Source organism: Ogataea haglerorum, assembly GCF_019207285.1.
Source record: "Ogataea haglerorum isolate 81-453-3 chromosome Unknown 81-453-3_NODE_25_length_14551_cov_822.254387, whole genome shotgun sequence".
Classification (NCBI taxonomy): domain Eukaryota; kingdom Fungi; phylum Ascomycota; class Pichiomycetes; order Pichiales; family Pichiaceae; genus Ogataea; species Ogataea haglerorum.
Window position 1 is genome coordinate 1 of NW_025065175.1, and position 14,551 is coordinate 14,551.

At 23.0% G+C, this 14,551-nt stretch overlaps 3 protein-coding genes across 3 annotated transcripts; all 3 read right to left on the reverse strand.

Annotated features, from left to right (window-relative positions):
• Positions 1 to 7,213: 7,213 nt before the first annotated feature.
• On the reverse strand, positions 7,214 to 7,888 carry KL911_005381 (uncharacterized protein; the record flags this gene model as incomplete). Its single annotated transcript, XM_043200777.1, has 1 exon — positions 7,214 to 7,888. The coding sequence occupies one exon, from the start codon at positions 7,886 to 7,888 to the stop codon at positions 7,214 to 7,216; it is 675 nt and encodes a 224-aa protein (XP_043051867.1).
• A 240-nt stretch (positions 7,889 to 8,128) lies between these two features.
• KL911_005382 (uncharacterized protein) lies at positions 8,129 to 8,797 on the reverse strand (the record flags this gene model as incomplete). The annotated part of the gene is made up of 1 exon (XM_043200778.1): positions 8,129 to 8,797. The coding sequence occupies one exon, from the start codon at positions 8,795 to 8,797 to the stop codon at positions 8,129 to 8,131; it is 669 nt and encodes a 222-aa protein (XP_043051868.1).
• Positions 8,798 to 11,104: 2,307 nt separating this feature from the next.
• Positions 11,105 to 11,335, reverse strand: KL911_005383 (uncharacterized protein; the record flags this gene model as incomplete). The annotated part of the gene is made up of 1 exon (XM_043200779.1): positions 11,105 to 11,335. The coding sequence occupies one exon, from the start codon at positions 11,333 to 11,335 to the stop codon at positions 11,105 to 11,107; it is 231 nt and encodes a 76-aa protein (XP_043051869.1).
• Positions 11,336 to 14,551: the final 3,216 nt, after the last annotated feature.

Below are 14,551 nucleotides of genomic sequence, written 5' to 3' on the forward strand. Positions count from 1 at the left end.
ATATAAATTCACCATTAGATCAATTTATAATAAATAATTTATTGGAAATAAACTCACCATTTATAAATTTAAGTACATTAAACTTTAGTACATTTAGTTTATACACATTATTAGTGGTAATAGTAATAAGTTTAACATTTAGATTATCAATAGGAGGAGAATCAAATAGTTTAGTAAAAGGATCAAATTGATTAATAGCAATAGAAGCAATATTTGATACAATATTAAATATGGTGAAAGGTCAAATAGGAGGATCTGTGTATGGAAGATATGTACCATTAATCTATACTTTATTTACATTTATTTTAGTAGCAAATTTAATAGGTATGGTACCATATAACTTTGCAATATCAGCAAGTTTAATTTATATTATTGGAATATCAGTAAGTTTATGAATAGGATTAACAATATTAGGATTATTCTTAAATAAAGCTGTATTCTTTAGTTTATTTGTTCCATCAGGAACTCCTTTAGCATTAGTACCAGTATTAGTATTAATTGAATTATTATCATATACAGCAAGAGCAATATCATTAGGATTACGTTTAGCAGCAAATACATTATCAGGACATCTATTAATGTCAATTTTAGGAAATTTAGTTAAAAACTTAATGTCTATTAATTACTTTACATTTATTTTTGGATTAATTCCATTAGCAGGAATTTTTGCTATTGTAATCTTAGAATTCGCAATTGCATGTATTCAAGCTTATGTATTTGCTATTTTAACATCAAGTTATTTAAAAGATAGTATTTATCTACATTAATATTAAATTATCTAAAATAAAGTAAATTAACTTTAAAAGAGAATTTAATTTAAATAAATTGCAATTTCCTTAATATAGTCAAAAATGAAATATAAAATCTTTTTTTGTTTTTTAAATAATAAAGTTTATTATTAAGTTATGAGAACTAATAATATTATTTTTTAAATATTTTTTATAAATATTTTTTAATTTCTTGATTAAATGTAGATTCATTATTGATTTGAGATGATTTAATAAATTTAGATAATGAAATAACATTCATATTTAATTCAAAGATAAAACCAATAACTAATATTAATAAGAAAATTATAAAGATAATAAGACCATAAATACCAATAGAATATGCAGAAATAATGTAAGGTAACATAGAAGTAACTTCTAAATCAAAAGGTAAGAATAAGAGAGCAATAATGATAAATGGAACAGGAACAGGATTATTACTTTGTTTAAAACTGTCAAATCCACATTCGAATGGTGAACTTTTTTCAATATATTCATTACTTAAACCATTATTTTCATCCATTTTATTACTTTCAACTAATAACATATTAACGATAATAAATATTAATCCAATTAATCCAACTAAGACAAGGTAAATATTAAATAAATCTTGGAACATTGTTAATTGTACAGTATTATATATAATCCTCTTAGTATATTATTGTATTCTATAAAATTAAATAAACTTATTAATGTTAGTATACTTATAATATAAGTTATATTATTTAATTGTGATAATTCTACTTTATAAGTATTAATTATACTGTTACTATTGATAGTACTATTAATATTAGAATTAATGTTAAATCAAAGAGTTTTAATTATATTACTATAATAGAATATAGATATTGAACTAACAATAACAATTAATATTGCAAATAGTATATTACTATTATTAAGTGTGTTAATAAGGATTAAAAGTTTACCGTAATATCCAATAATTGGTGGGATACCAATTAAAGAAAATAAGGCTATAGTTAAGCTCATAGCTAAGAAAATACCTTTAGAATTAATTAAATTATTAAATTGACTAATAAATTCAATAGGTGAATATTTACTTATAATAATATTATTAGAATTAGTATTATTAGTAGAAGAAGGTAATATATTTATGCTTAGATAAATAGGCATTATTAATATAATGTTGAATATTAATATATGTATCATACTATATTGTGTAATATAATAAAAATATGTTAATATAGGGTAATAATTGTTATTATTATTAATTATAGTAATAATCATATATGTTATATTTAATAAACTACTATAAGCTAATAATGTTTTAATTTTTATAACATTTAGTCCACCAATAGATCCAATAAATAATGAAAGAATAATTAAGATATTAATATAATTGAGATATTCAATATAATTAGGTGAATTTAAGAAATATATGAATATATTTATAATAGTTAATAAACTTAATTTAGGTAATAAACTAATATAATATGTAATAATAGTAGGTGCTAATGTATAAATAACAATAGAATAATTGAAGAATGGAGCTAAACCAAGTTTTATAAAAATACCTATAATGATAAATAATCATGGTGCACCTAATAATTGATTGTATTCTAATCCACTAAATGTATTTGGATAAAATAATGTTATAATATATTGAATATTAGTTAAACCTGTTTCATCATATATTGATATAGTACTATCTAATATTAATAATGATCCAATACTTCCAACAATAAAATAAAATAAACCAGCTTTTAATGTATTAATAGATTTATTAAATAAACTAGTTATTATATATAATGAATATGATTGTAGTTCAATTATGATAAATAATAACATTAAATCATTAATTTGTGTTAACAGTATTAATCCTAGTGTGTTAAAAGCAATAATAATAATTAATAATTTGTTTTTATAAATTAAATTATCATAATATTTTATACTTGTGATATTATTGGCTATAATACTAATATAATAAATAGTAACGATTAATATTAGTAAGGTAATAATATAATTAAGACTATTGATCATTAATAGACCATTATATATGTAATATATTTGATCACCTACAATAATATTGTAGTCCATTAAATTTAAAATAATAGTATAAATTAATGATAGTAATAATAATCTGGATGTAGTTTTAATAGATTCAATATTTGTATTTGTAAATGTAGTTAAGACAATTGTAAAAAATAATGTTAGTGTAATCATGATTTATAAATGAATTTAAGAACTATTAAATAGAACTTTTTTAAATTACTAAGAATCGAACTTAGATAGTTTCATTATGAGTGAAATGCTTTAACCATTAAGCTATAATTTATTTTATCTTTTAAAATAAAGATTTATAATATGATTAACTGGATTTGAACCAATAAAAACTTAATCCTAAGTTAAGCACGTTTACCAATTTCGTCATAATCATATTTATTTAAATTTTCCTTATATTATAGTATAAATATAGTAATATATTTACTATACCTTTATATAAGAAAAAAGTATAATCAATTAAGGATAATTGAACTAATTTATTAAAAAATGAATATTTAAAATAATTAAATTGCTAAATATTAGAAAGAATTAAGAGTTTACTCTACCTAAATAGAATAAAATATTTTCTAAAGTTGAGATAGCAGGAGTAATAATAATAAAGTAAGCAAAGTAATAAATAGTTGTTCAAACACCTAATTGAATAAATGGTACTTCAACATGTAATTGTCCTAAATTAGCTAATAATACGAAATTAAATACAAATAATCAGAAGAAGAATTTAGAGATAGGTTTGAAAGCTAAACCTCTATAGATACTACGATCTGTATAAGGTAAAATTAATAATATTAAAAGAGCTCCAAACATAGCAATAACTCCTCCTAATTTATCAGGAATAGAACGTAAAATAGCATAGAAAGGTAATAAATATCACTCAGGCACAATAGATGCAGGAGTAACTAATGGATTACCAGGGATGTAATTATCAGGATGCTTTTATCTTAATTAATATAAGATTAAAATGGACTATCTCTTCATAAATATATTATTTAAATTTATAAGAATATGATTTTCATTTTAATTCAAACTTTAATCATGATTTATATAAAATAGAATCTTGATTTTGTTTATAAGCGTTAATATCATAAAATTTATAAAAAGATTTAATTAAAAATAATTTATTACCTTTAAAAGATCTTGAAGGACATGATTTATTGTAGTTATAGAATAAAAGATGTAAATCTTTATTAGTAATAGTTCATTTATAATAACCATTTTGGCTTTTATCAAAGTAAATATTACCTCCAAAAACAGTTTTATATGGTTGAACATCAAATAAATATTTATTAGTTACACTAATATATAACTGAGGACGTTTATTTTGATAATAATAATTAATAGTACCATCACCATCAAAGAAACCAGAAAATCAAGCATGATTAAAATGTAAAGCTTCAATGTCTTTAACTTTAATATTTAAAGCATTACAAATAATAATAAATTGTGTAATTCTTTTTGAATTTCTAACATTACCATTAATAGCATTAATAAGTTTAATCATGTTTTCTTTTTTAGATAATCTATATCTAAGAGAGTTAGAACCAGATCTAGGTTTAATAGACCCTCCGAATTTATTTTGAATTTGACGTAACATTTTTTCATCTTCAATAGATGTAGTTATTTCTAATGTAGGATATTTTTTACTTGCTAAATAAAAATAACCGTCAGCATCAATTAAACCTGCTAATCATTGATTAAATCTAGTATCACTATCAATATTTAATGGTAACTGATTTTTATTATCTTCATTTTTTATTTTTGAATTATTAAAGTTAATTAATATCGAATTTTTTCTTATAAAATTAGTAAATAATTTATGTACACGTATAGTCTCTGAGATTCCTACTAGTATATTAATTTTTGATCATAAATAGATGTAATTTAAACATCTAAATAAGATTAAAGTATAAAAATTAACTACGTTGGTTATCTGCTGATTATATTCATTATAATAATATTTTACTTTAAAGGGACTATGTAAGCCACTTACATTAATAGTTTTATTATAATGTAGCGAATACTTCCAGCATATAGTGTAATGCATTATTAACATTGACCATAAAGGTAATGAAATAAAGGGCCATAATTGACCTAATGTATTAGGTGAAAAGAATACAAAGAAACAGAAGAAAAAGAATCATACAAATACTGTAATTAAATCTTTAAATACAAAATATGGATGGAATGATAATCTATCTAAATTTCCTGTAATACCAACTGGGTTACTTGATCCATGAACATGTAATGCTATTAAATGTAATACAACTAATGCAGCTAAAACAAAAGGTAATAAATAATGTAAAGCAAAGAATCTTTGGATGGTTGGGTTAGATACAGAGAAACCACCTCAGATGACTAAAAGATAAAACTTACCATTTTATTTATCATTTAAATAAATTAATACAAATTACTTTGTAATTTAGACTATGTCATTATCCATTAAAGTATTTGTTTTATCTTCGTTTTATTAATGGATATAGAGTTTTCGTGGTTAGATTATTGTTATGATACTCACTAACTAGTCGTTGAACTTTTATAATTCTATTTTTTATTAATAAGCATTAATCATATAAATATTTTATTAATAAAAATTCATAAATTATACTTAGCTGCAAATTACCTATATAAAATATATTTTATAAGGTTTTTTGACAATTTACTCTATTTTCAATTATATATTACTATATAATGCCGCTCATCTGATATATTTTTTTTGTTTTATACTTTGTTTATTTCTTTCACTTTATATTATTGGAATATAGATTTATATCTGTTAGTTAAATTTAATTTTAAAAGTCAATTATGATAAGATTTTAATTTAAGACCTAATAAGGGATGATTTTTATTTGAATTAAAAAAATTAATAATAGTTTTTATGTTATTAATTGAAGATACTGTTAATTGATTATAAATACCTTTATTTGTAGAAATATTAATGGTATTAAAATTAAAATAATTTTTAATATCTCTTAATAAATTGAAATTATTTTTTTGTTTTAATTGATAACAAGCATCACCATTTTTTTTTATTAAAAAACTACCCTCACCAACAGTAAAACCAACTAATCAATTATTAAAAAAACTATATTTATTAAAATTGTCCTTAATCATATTGTTATTAATATAATTATTAATAAGACTTTTATTAAAAGTAAGGTCTTCATAGTAAATAATATTATTATCAATAATATATTTTGATAAAAGGTATTGTTTTTGTCTACTTTCAGTTAAAAATTGGATATTGTATAATTTTAATAAAGGATATAATTTATTTTTAATATCTAATTTAGATATTTCATATCTTATAGTTTTATTTCTTTTTTTTGGTGATATAGTATATATATTACCTATTTTTAATACTTCTTTAAAGTATTCTAACATATTTTTATCTTCAGGCGAATATTTTAAATTTAATACCATAGAAATGTAAATATAATTATGGGAGTTTTTTTTCTTCTTAGTTATACGAATATAACCATCAGCATCTATGAGACCTATAAATAAACTTAATACAGATTTTAAATCAGAATAATTTTTATTAATATTATCATTTATAATAATATTATTATTATTATCCATAATGGATGATAATTCTTTGAATAAGAATAAAACAAAATATAATGGTAAGAATAAATATAAGAACGGAACAATATCATTACCTACGAAAGGAATAGCTGATAATAAGTTAGTAATTACAGTTGCACCTCAGTGGGACATTTGCCCGTAAACAAGACAATAACCCATAAAGGCGGTTGCCATCGTAGCAATTAAAATTATTACACCAATAATTCATACTAAAACACGAGGTTTACGATATGAACCATAATATAATGCTTTACCGATATGGATGTACAGTAGAGTCAGCCGTATACAAGTTTCTGAAGTCTATCAGATACTCTTCTTTGAACTGCTCTCCGAACCGGACGTGATAGTTTCCCATCATCCGGCTCTCCAGGATAAATTAGCCAAAAAGATTATTTACCATTATAGTTTACTAGTATGACAATGTCTCTGTAATTTAAGTTACCCTTGTGTAATTCAATGTGATGATATCTACATAATGGAATTTGTTTCCGTAAATATGCACCTTGGATGGTTCTAAAGGTAGCGTTTCCAGTTCTAATTTTGTTTCTAACATCAGCAACCTTACGGAGGTGATGCATTTCTACATCTTTAGTTGATCCACAAATTATACAAGGTTTTCCAAAGTTAGAGGCTGTAAAACTTTTTCACACCACGTTAAGAATACTTTCTCAGTCTGTAGATGAACTATCGTACTTATGTTTAACCTTAAGTGACGAAGGAATATTTAGTTTTATTCCTGTTTGAGGATCAACTAGATCGTCTCCAAATTTTTGAAAGGCTTTTTTCATGGTTTTTAGTTTGAATTTGTTAGCTAACGTTAAGGCAGCAGACTGTCTAATAATTCAGAATACTCTGTGTAAACTTGAATAGTTCCCAGCAAATGAGAAGAAATTTAGAAGACCTCTGATAATGAAGTTATAATATTGAATTATACTGTAGTGGTCTTTTAAAATTAACCGTGGAATACCAGTAGCAATCACTTTGTTTTTGTGATTTCTTTTTGCGAAGCCACGAGTGATTAATTTATCGATTATTTTGGAGATAGGCGCAGTGACGAATAATTTAAGTGGTACCTTTCTGGCATATGATTTACCAGATTTGGTTACAGATTTAACTTTATAGACTCTGTTATCCAGTTTACGGATATTAGCACCTAGAAAATCAAATCCATCTCTAATATGAGTTATAACAGTTTTTTCCATATTTAATGAGGCCTTACATCTGACAAAAAGTACTTCAGCTATTTTTAGCTTGATATTTTCTGCATCCTTTTTGGAACCAATTATTAGAATAACGAAATCATCAGCGTATCTTACATACATCAACCTTTTGAAGTCTGGGTCCATGGGATCCTTTGATGGCAGTAAGCTTCTTTTGATCTTTGCTAATCTAAGTTCATCGGGAGATGCTTTTCCTCGTTTAATTATTTTATTTAATCTGTCATACTCTTTAGAGTAACTTCTTTCTTTTTTCTTCACTCCGTTTACCTTTTCAAATTTATCTTTAAATTCTTCCATTATATACTTATCAAATTCATGAAGCACTATGTTCGACAGTATTGGACTTACAGGTGATCCTTGTGGGAGACCTTTGTTAGATTTAACGACGATTTTAGTATCTGGGTCTAAATATCCAGCTTTTAAGAGCCTCTCAACATATTTGATAAAATGGACATCTCCTATCTTAATCTTCAATAAATTAAGGATTAGGTCATGAGGAATGTTATCAAAGAATTTCGATATGTCACCTTGTATTACTCATACATAGGGTCCTCCATGTAAATGTATCTCAGCTAAAGCTGTTTTAACAGATCTTTTAGGTCTAAAACCATGGCTACAATCTAAGAAAATAGGTTCATAAATATAGTTAAGTATTTCGGCCATTCCCACTTGTATGATTTTCTCAATAGGAGACCCAACTCCTAAAGGACGGGTTCCCGTTTTACCAGGTTTAGGTATGTTAACTCTTCTTACTGGTTTAAAGGTAAATTTACCTTTTTCAAGTTGTTCACTAAGTCTACTGATAGTTTTAAAACTGAATCCGTCCAATGTTTCATTGGTTGATCCTTTTGTCATGTTACCTTGTTTGCTTTTAACTTTGGAGTAACAAAGATTGATAAAGTGTTTATCACTTAGTATCCTATATAGTTTATGATATTTTTGGTTTCCATCATTGTTAGATACTCGGTTTTTAATAAAATCAGAGAATTTATTATCAACACTTTCACTCTTCCTGATGGGCGTTATATCCCTGTTAGACTTTTCGATATTAATGATTGAATCTACATCACTAATATCAATACTATTCAGAACTCCGTGTCCGCTTGAGTCAGAGGCGGTTACATCCTGAGGTTCCATCTTGTTGCTCTTATAAGACGAAAAGTATCTTCTAGTCTGTATGACGTTAGCTGCTTGCGATCTTGACATCAATATACTTTGACTCCCTTTGGCTTTGGGACTATTAACTAAGTTATGCATACCAAAGTTAACTTTTAAGTTGCCAAATAATCTATCTATTACTAGATAGATTAACGCCTTCTGAAGTGGGTCGATCGTATCAAGTTTGTTATCCTCAGCATAGTCAATTCCCTCATGGATCGAAGTTCAACTACGATCCACTCCTTGATACAAGGTATCTCAGAGTATATCTGCTATAACAAGGATAGGCTTATTAGGTTCTATCCCGTCAATATAAGAAGGTATCCATATTGTTAGTATAAACAATGTCCCTGATGGAAAGAATGTTAGACCAAACATTCGCACAACAAGTGGCTCGCTCAGCGCACTACATATGAAGAAGAATGAGGCACCATTAGCATGAGCATAACGGATTAATCACCCTAAATTAACATCTCTCATTATGTGTTCTACAGAATCAAATGCTAATTCAATATGTGAAGAATAGTGCATAGCCAAGAAAATCCCGGTTGCAATTTGTACTACTAGACATAAACCTAGTAATGACCCTAAATTGTATCAATAGCTAATAGTACTAGGTTGAGGAGAATCAATTAAGTAACTATTTACTAAACTTAAATAAGGTTGAGTTTTTCTATAAGCTTTCATAGAATATATATTTTTTAATTTGTCTTATATTTCCTCTTATTATAATTAATTAATTAAAATTATAATAATGAATATAAAATTTAATATTAAAATTATTAAAAAAGGATAATCAAGTATTACTTTTAGTTAAAAGTAACTGTGAATTAAAGGTTTAATTTAATAAAATAGTTATTTATTAAAACTATTTAGGCAATATTATATTATTTTATAATAAAATTGAACAGGTTTAGAAAGATTCGAACTCTCAAATATAGTTTTGAAGACTATGGTTTTACCGTTAAACTATAAACCTATAAAAAAAATTTAAAATTTTAAATAAAATCAAAGGTATCTCTACCTTTAAAATTTTACAATATTTTAAAAATAAGTTAAATTACGTCATTTTATTAAATAAAAATATATTTTTTAATAGACGTAAAATAAGGTAAATAATAAAAATAATAAAAAATTTAATAAAATTTATTAAAAAATTAATAAGATATAATTCTATAATATAATATTAATATAATATCGGATTAAGTAGGATTTGAACCTACATCACTGTTAAGTATGATAGCTCAAATATCACGCATTGACCGTTCTGCCATTAATCCATTTGTGAAAATTTATTGTACTTATTAAATTAAAATAAGAGAAATTAAGTTAGTTAAAATCGGGACTTGAACCCGAATAAAATATATTAACAGTATACCGCTTTACCAATTAAGCTATTCTAACATTTGTTTAAATAAAGTATTAATTTAAAATTTAATTAATCTACCATCACGTGGATCATTTTCAAATATTTCATTAATAAATTCAATTGTAAAATAGTAAGATAATCCAATTCTAATTTTTTCAAGAGATTTTATTTTTAAATAAATACGATAAATATCTTTTTTACCTGTTTTATGGATACTAATGTCTAAATTAAATTTCCTTTTAAAAAAATCTTGTAAATATAACATATCATTATAATTTAAGTTATTTAAATAAAATCTAAGATATTCATCTTTTTTAGATGTTATTATTTTATTTTCTCTTAATCAAAGACCTAAAGATATTCAAGAAAAATATTTCTCAAAAAATTCTTTATTTTTAATTAAAAATATTCATTTATTATGCTCACTATTGTATTCATACAATGAATGTATTAAAGGTGATAAATATTTAAAATTTAATCTTTTAATGTAAAAGGTAATTATACTAAATTTTTCATTGTTTTTACTTTTATAAACTTTCTTTTTTGTTAATTTTTTATTTATTTGAGATAAATATATTAATAAATTTCTTATTTTACCAATATATTTTATATCTTTAGCATTTCTACTATAATAAGCATCTAGTCTATTAGGTTTAAAATGTAAACCACCAAATGATAAACCAAGTAGTATTGTATAAATATTATAATCATTATTCTCAAATTTTGATAAGTATTCATTATTAAATACTGAGTTATTATTGTCAAGTAGTATTTTTAATTCTTTTGAATTATAACTTTTATTATTTTTAAAGTTTTTATTGTTTGGGTTATTTAAATTTAATGTGGTATTATTGATTCTTAAAGAAGAATAACTATTAATAATTAATAAATTAAGAAATGGTGAAAATAAATATGAATATATTTCTTGTAGAAAGAATAAGAAAGTGTTTTTAATATGATCTAATTTATAGATAAGGAGTTTAAAACTAAACACCATATAATAATAAGAATGAGATCATAAGACAGAATAATCCAGTAGCTTCTGATAAAGCAAATCCTAAGATAGCGAATGGGAATAATGTATTTCTTAATGAAGGGTTTCTTGATGTACCGTTAATTAATGCAGCGAATACGATAGCAATACCAATCCCAGCACCAGTTAAACCAATTGTAGCTATTGCAGCTCCGATATATTTTGCAGCTAATACTAATTGCATATTAAATATTTAATAATTAATTTTCGATATTTTGTATTATCTTTTTATAAAAATAAATAAATATATTATTTATAATTAAAAAAAAATACAGTTAATCTCACTATTTTTATAATAAAGTAATTTTTTAATATGTCCCTAAAAAGACTCGAACTTATACCAATAACGCTTCAAGTTACTGCTCTAACCAAATTAAGCTATAGGAACATGGTAAGTCTAAGATGATTCGAACATCTATTGCCACCTTATCAAGGAGGTATTTTAACCGGTTAAATTATAGACTTTTTTATTTTATTTAATATATTGATTTGATTATATTATAATTTTGTAATTAATAATCTTACAATTTGTAATTGTAGTAAATAAGGTAAAATTATTCATGATACTAATACTAATAATGCAAATAATGCTAAGTATCCATAAAATAATTGATTTAAGAAAAAGAATGGAATTAATTGTGGCATTTTTTATATACTTATTTTATAAGTTTAATTAGTAAACTTTAAATTTTATATTTATTTTCCGGTTTTATACACAACATATATTTATGTTTATATATCTATTGTTTTTCCTTATATCTTATGTATAATAACCTATGTATTACTAATTAATATATGTCCATATTAATATTAATAAAAGTTTATATGTTTATTAAAACTAAGAGTATTATGGCTATAATATTAATATCTTTAATATTAAATAATATAATTAAAAATAATGATAAGAAGATTAGTTCGAGAATTAATCCTAAATTTAAGAATAGTAATTTGTTTAATTTATTTGCATAGTATAAGAGTAGATTATATAATCCTATGGGACCTATATTCATTAATATACCTTTGTCAATATATCTATCTAAAGTTAAGGATAATGATAACATTCCTCTAGTATAAATATTATTAAATATTTGATCATAATAATATTTTTGATTAAATAGTCAATATATGTTTGATAATATAGTATTATTATAAATAAAGAAATATGAATAATAATATTCATAACCGATAATTAAACTTGTTGATAGAATGATAGATAATATTAAAGGTAATAATTTGATTATAGGATTTAAACTATATTCTGTATCAATAATACTTAAATTATTAGGTAAAATAAATGTATTATTGTATAGGGGTGTACCTAATCCTAAGTATAAATCTTTTAAAAAGTATCCTGCAAATATACTAAATATAGCTAATATTATCATTGGTATATATATACCAAAAGGATTATTACCTTCAGATAAATTATTATAAATATATTTAGGTCCGTTTGGAGTATTATAAAATATATAATATATTAATCTAATTGAATAAATAGACGTTAATGAAGCTGATAATAATGTGAATCAAAATATTATAAATCCACTAAGAGTATAATTACCATATAATGATTCAATAATAATATCTTTGGAGTAGTAACCAGTTAAACCAGGTATGGCCATTAATGATAATGATGCAATTAATATACAAGTATAAGATAAAGGTAGGAATTTTAGATAACCACCATAAGTTCTAATATCTTGGGATTGATGTAATACTGAATGAATGATAGTACCAGCAGACATAAAAAGTAATGCTTTGAAGAAACTATGACATATTAAATGAAATAATGCTAAATTATAAGATGAAATACCTATAGATAATATCATAATACTAATTTGAGACATAGTGGATAAAGCAATAATTTTTTTTATATCATTAGATACTATAGCAATTAAACCTGACATTAATGTAGTAATTCCACCAAGAGTTAAAATAATTAATAGAGCTATAGGACTATATTCGATAATATATGAACATCTTATTAATAAGTATACACCAGCTATAACTAAACAAGCAGCATGAAGTAAAGATGATACTGGTGTTGGACCTTCCATAGAATTAAGTAATCATGTGTGTAAACCAAATTGTACACTTTTTGCAGAACATGCAATAATAAAACAAATTAATATAATAGTTAATATATCATTATCAATATATAATGATGTACTAAAAATAGTATGATAATTTAAACTACCAAATACATTAATTGTTAAACCTAAGCCAATTACTAAAAAAGTATCACCAATTTTATTAACTAATAATGAATTTAAACCTGATTTTGCAGCATTAATTCTAGTATATCAAAAAGAAATTAATAAATAAGATGCAACTCCAATAAGTTCTCATCCTAAAAATAGTATTAATAAATTATCACCCATTACTAGTAATATCATACCAAATGTAAATAATGATAAATAACTAAAAAAACGTTGTTGATGTGGATCATGAGACATATAGTATATTGCATATAAATGTACTAATGTTGATACTGTTACAATTGGGATTAAAACTGAAATTGATATTTTATCAAATAAAAAATTTCAATTTATTGTTAAATAGTCAATATTTAATCAATTTACTAAATTTAAAATATATTCATTATTTAATATCATTATATTAAAATATAATAAATATGTAAAAATTAAAGATATTAATATTGTTATAAATACAAATATACGTGTATAAACTACACCTATATATCTACCTAGTAAACCACTAAATAATGTTCCACATAATGATGAAAATATAATAATATTAGTCATTTATAAGCTAATTAAAATATCATCAGATCCTCTTAGTTTATTGTAACCCACAAATATAGCTAAACCAATTGCTGATTCAATACCTGAAATTATTATTTGTAATAATGAATATAAAAGGCCAATCATATCATTATCAATACTTGATGTTCAAATATTGTCAACAGTACAACCAATTATTAGTAGTTCAAGCATAATATAAATATCAATTATGTTTAAACCTATAACAGCTAAAATAAGTAAAATAAATTCCATAGTTTATTCGTAAAATATTATAACTTCTAATTTTAATTTTTGTTTATAATTTTAAGTGAAAAGAAGAATAATATTTAATATAACTTTTAATAGATGTACAAGATAAACCTATTAAAAAAATTTTTTAGTCTAAATATTTATTATTTCCAATCATTCCTTCCATATATTATATTTTATAAAATATACTATTAATATAAATTATCGTTTAATTATAGGATAAGATAACAATAAAGTGTAAATTATTGTTATAAGGAAATATTAAGGTATTAATGTAATATATATTATATATATTTTTTATTTATTAATCTTTATCGGAATCGAACCGATATTATTGATATGAAGAATCAATGTCATAACCGTTAGACCAAAAGATCATTTGTTTA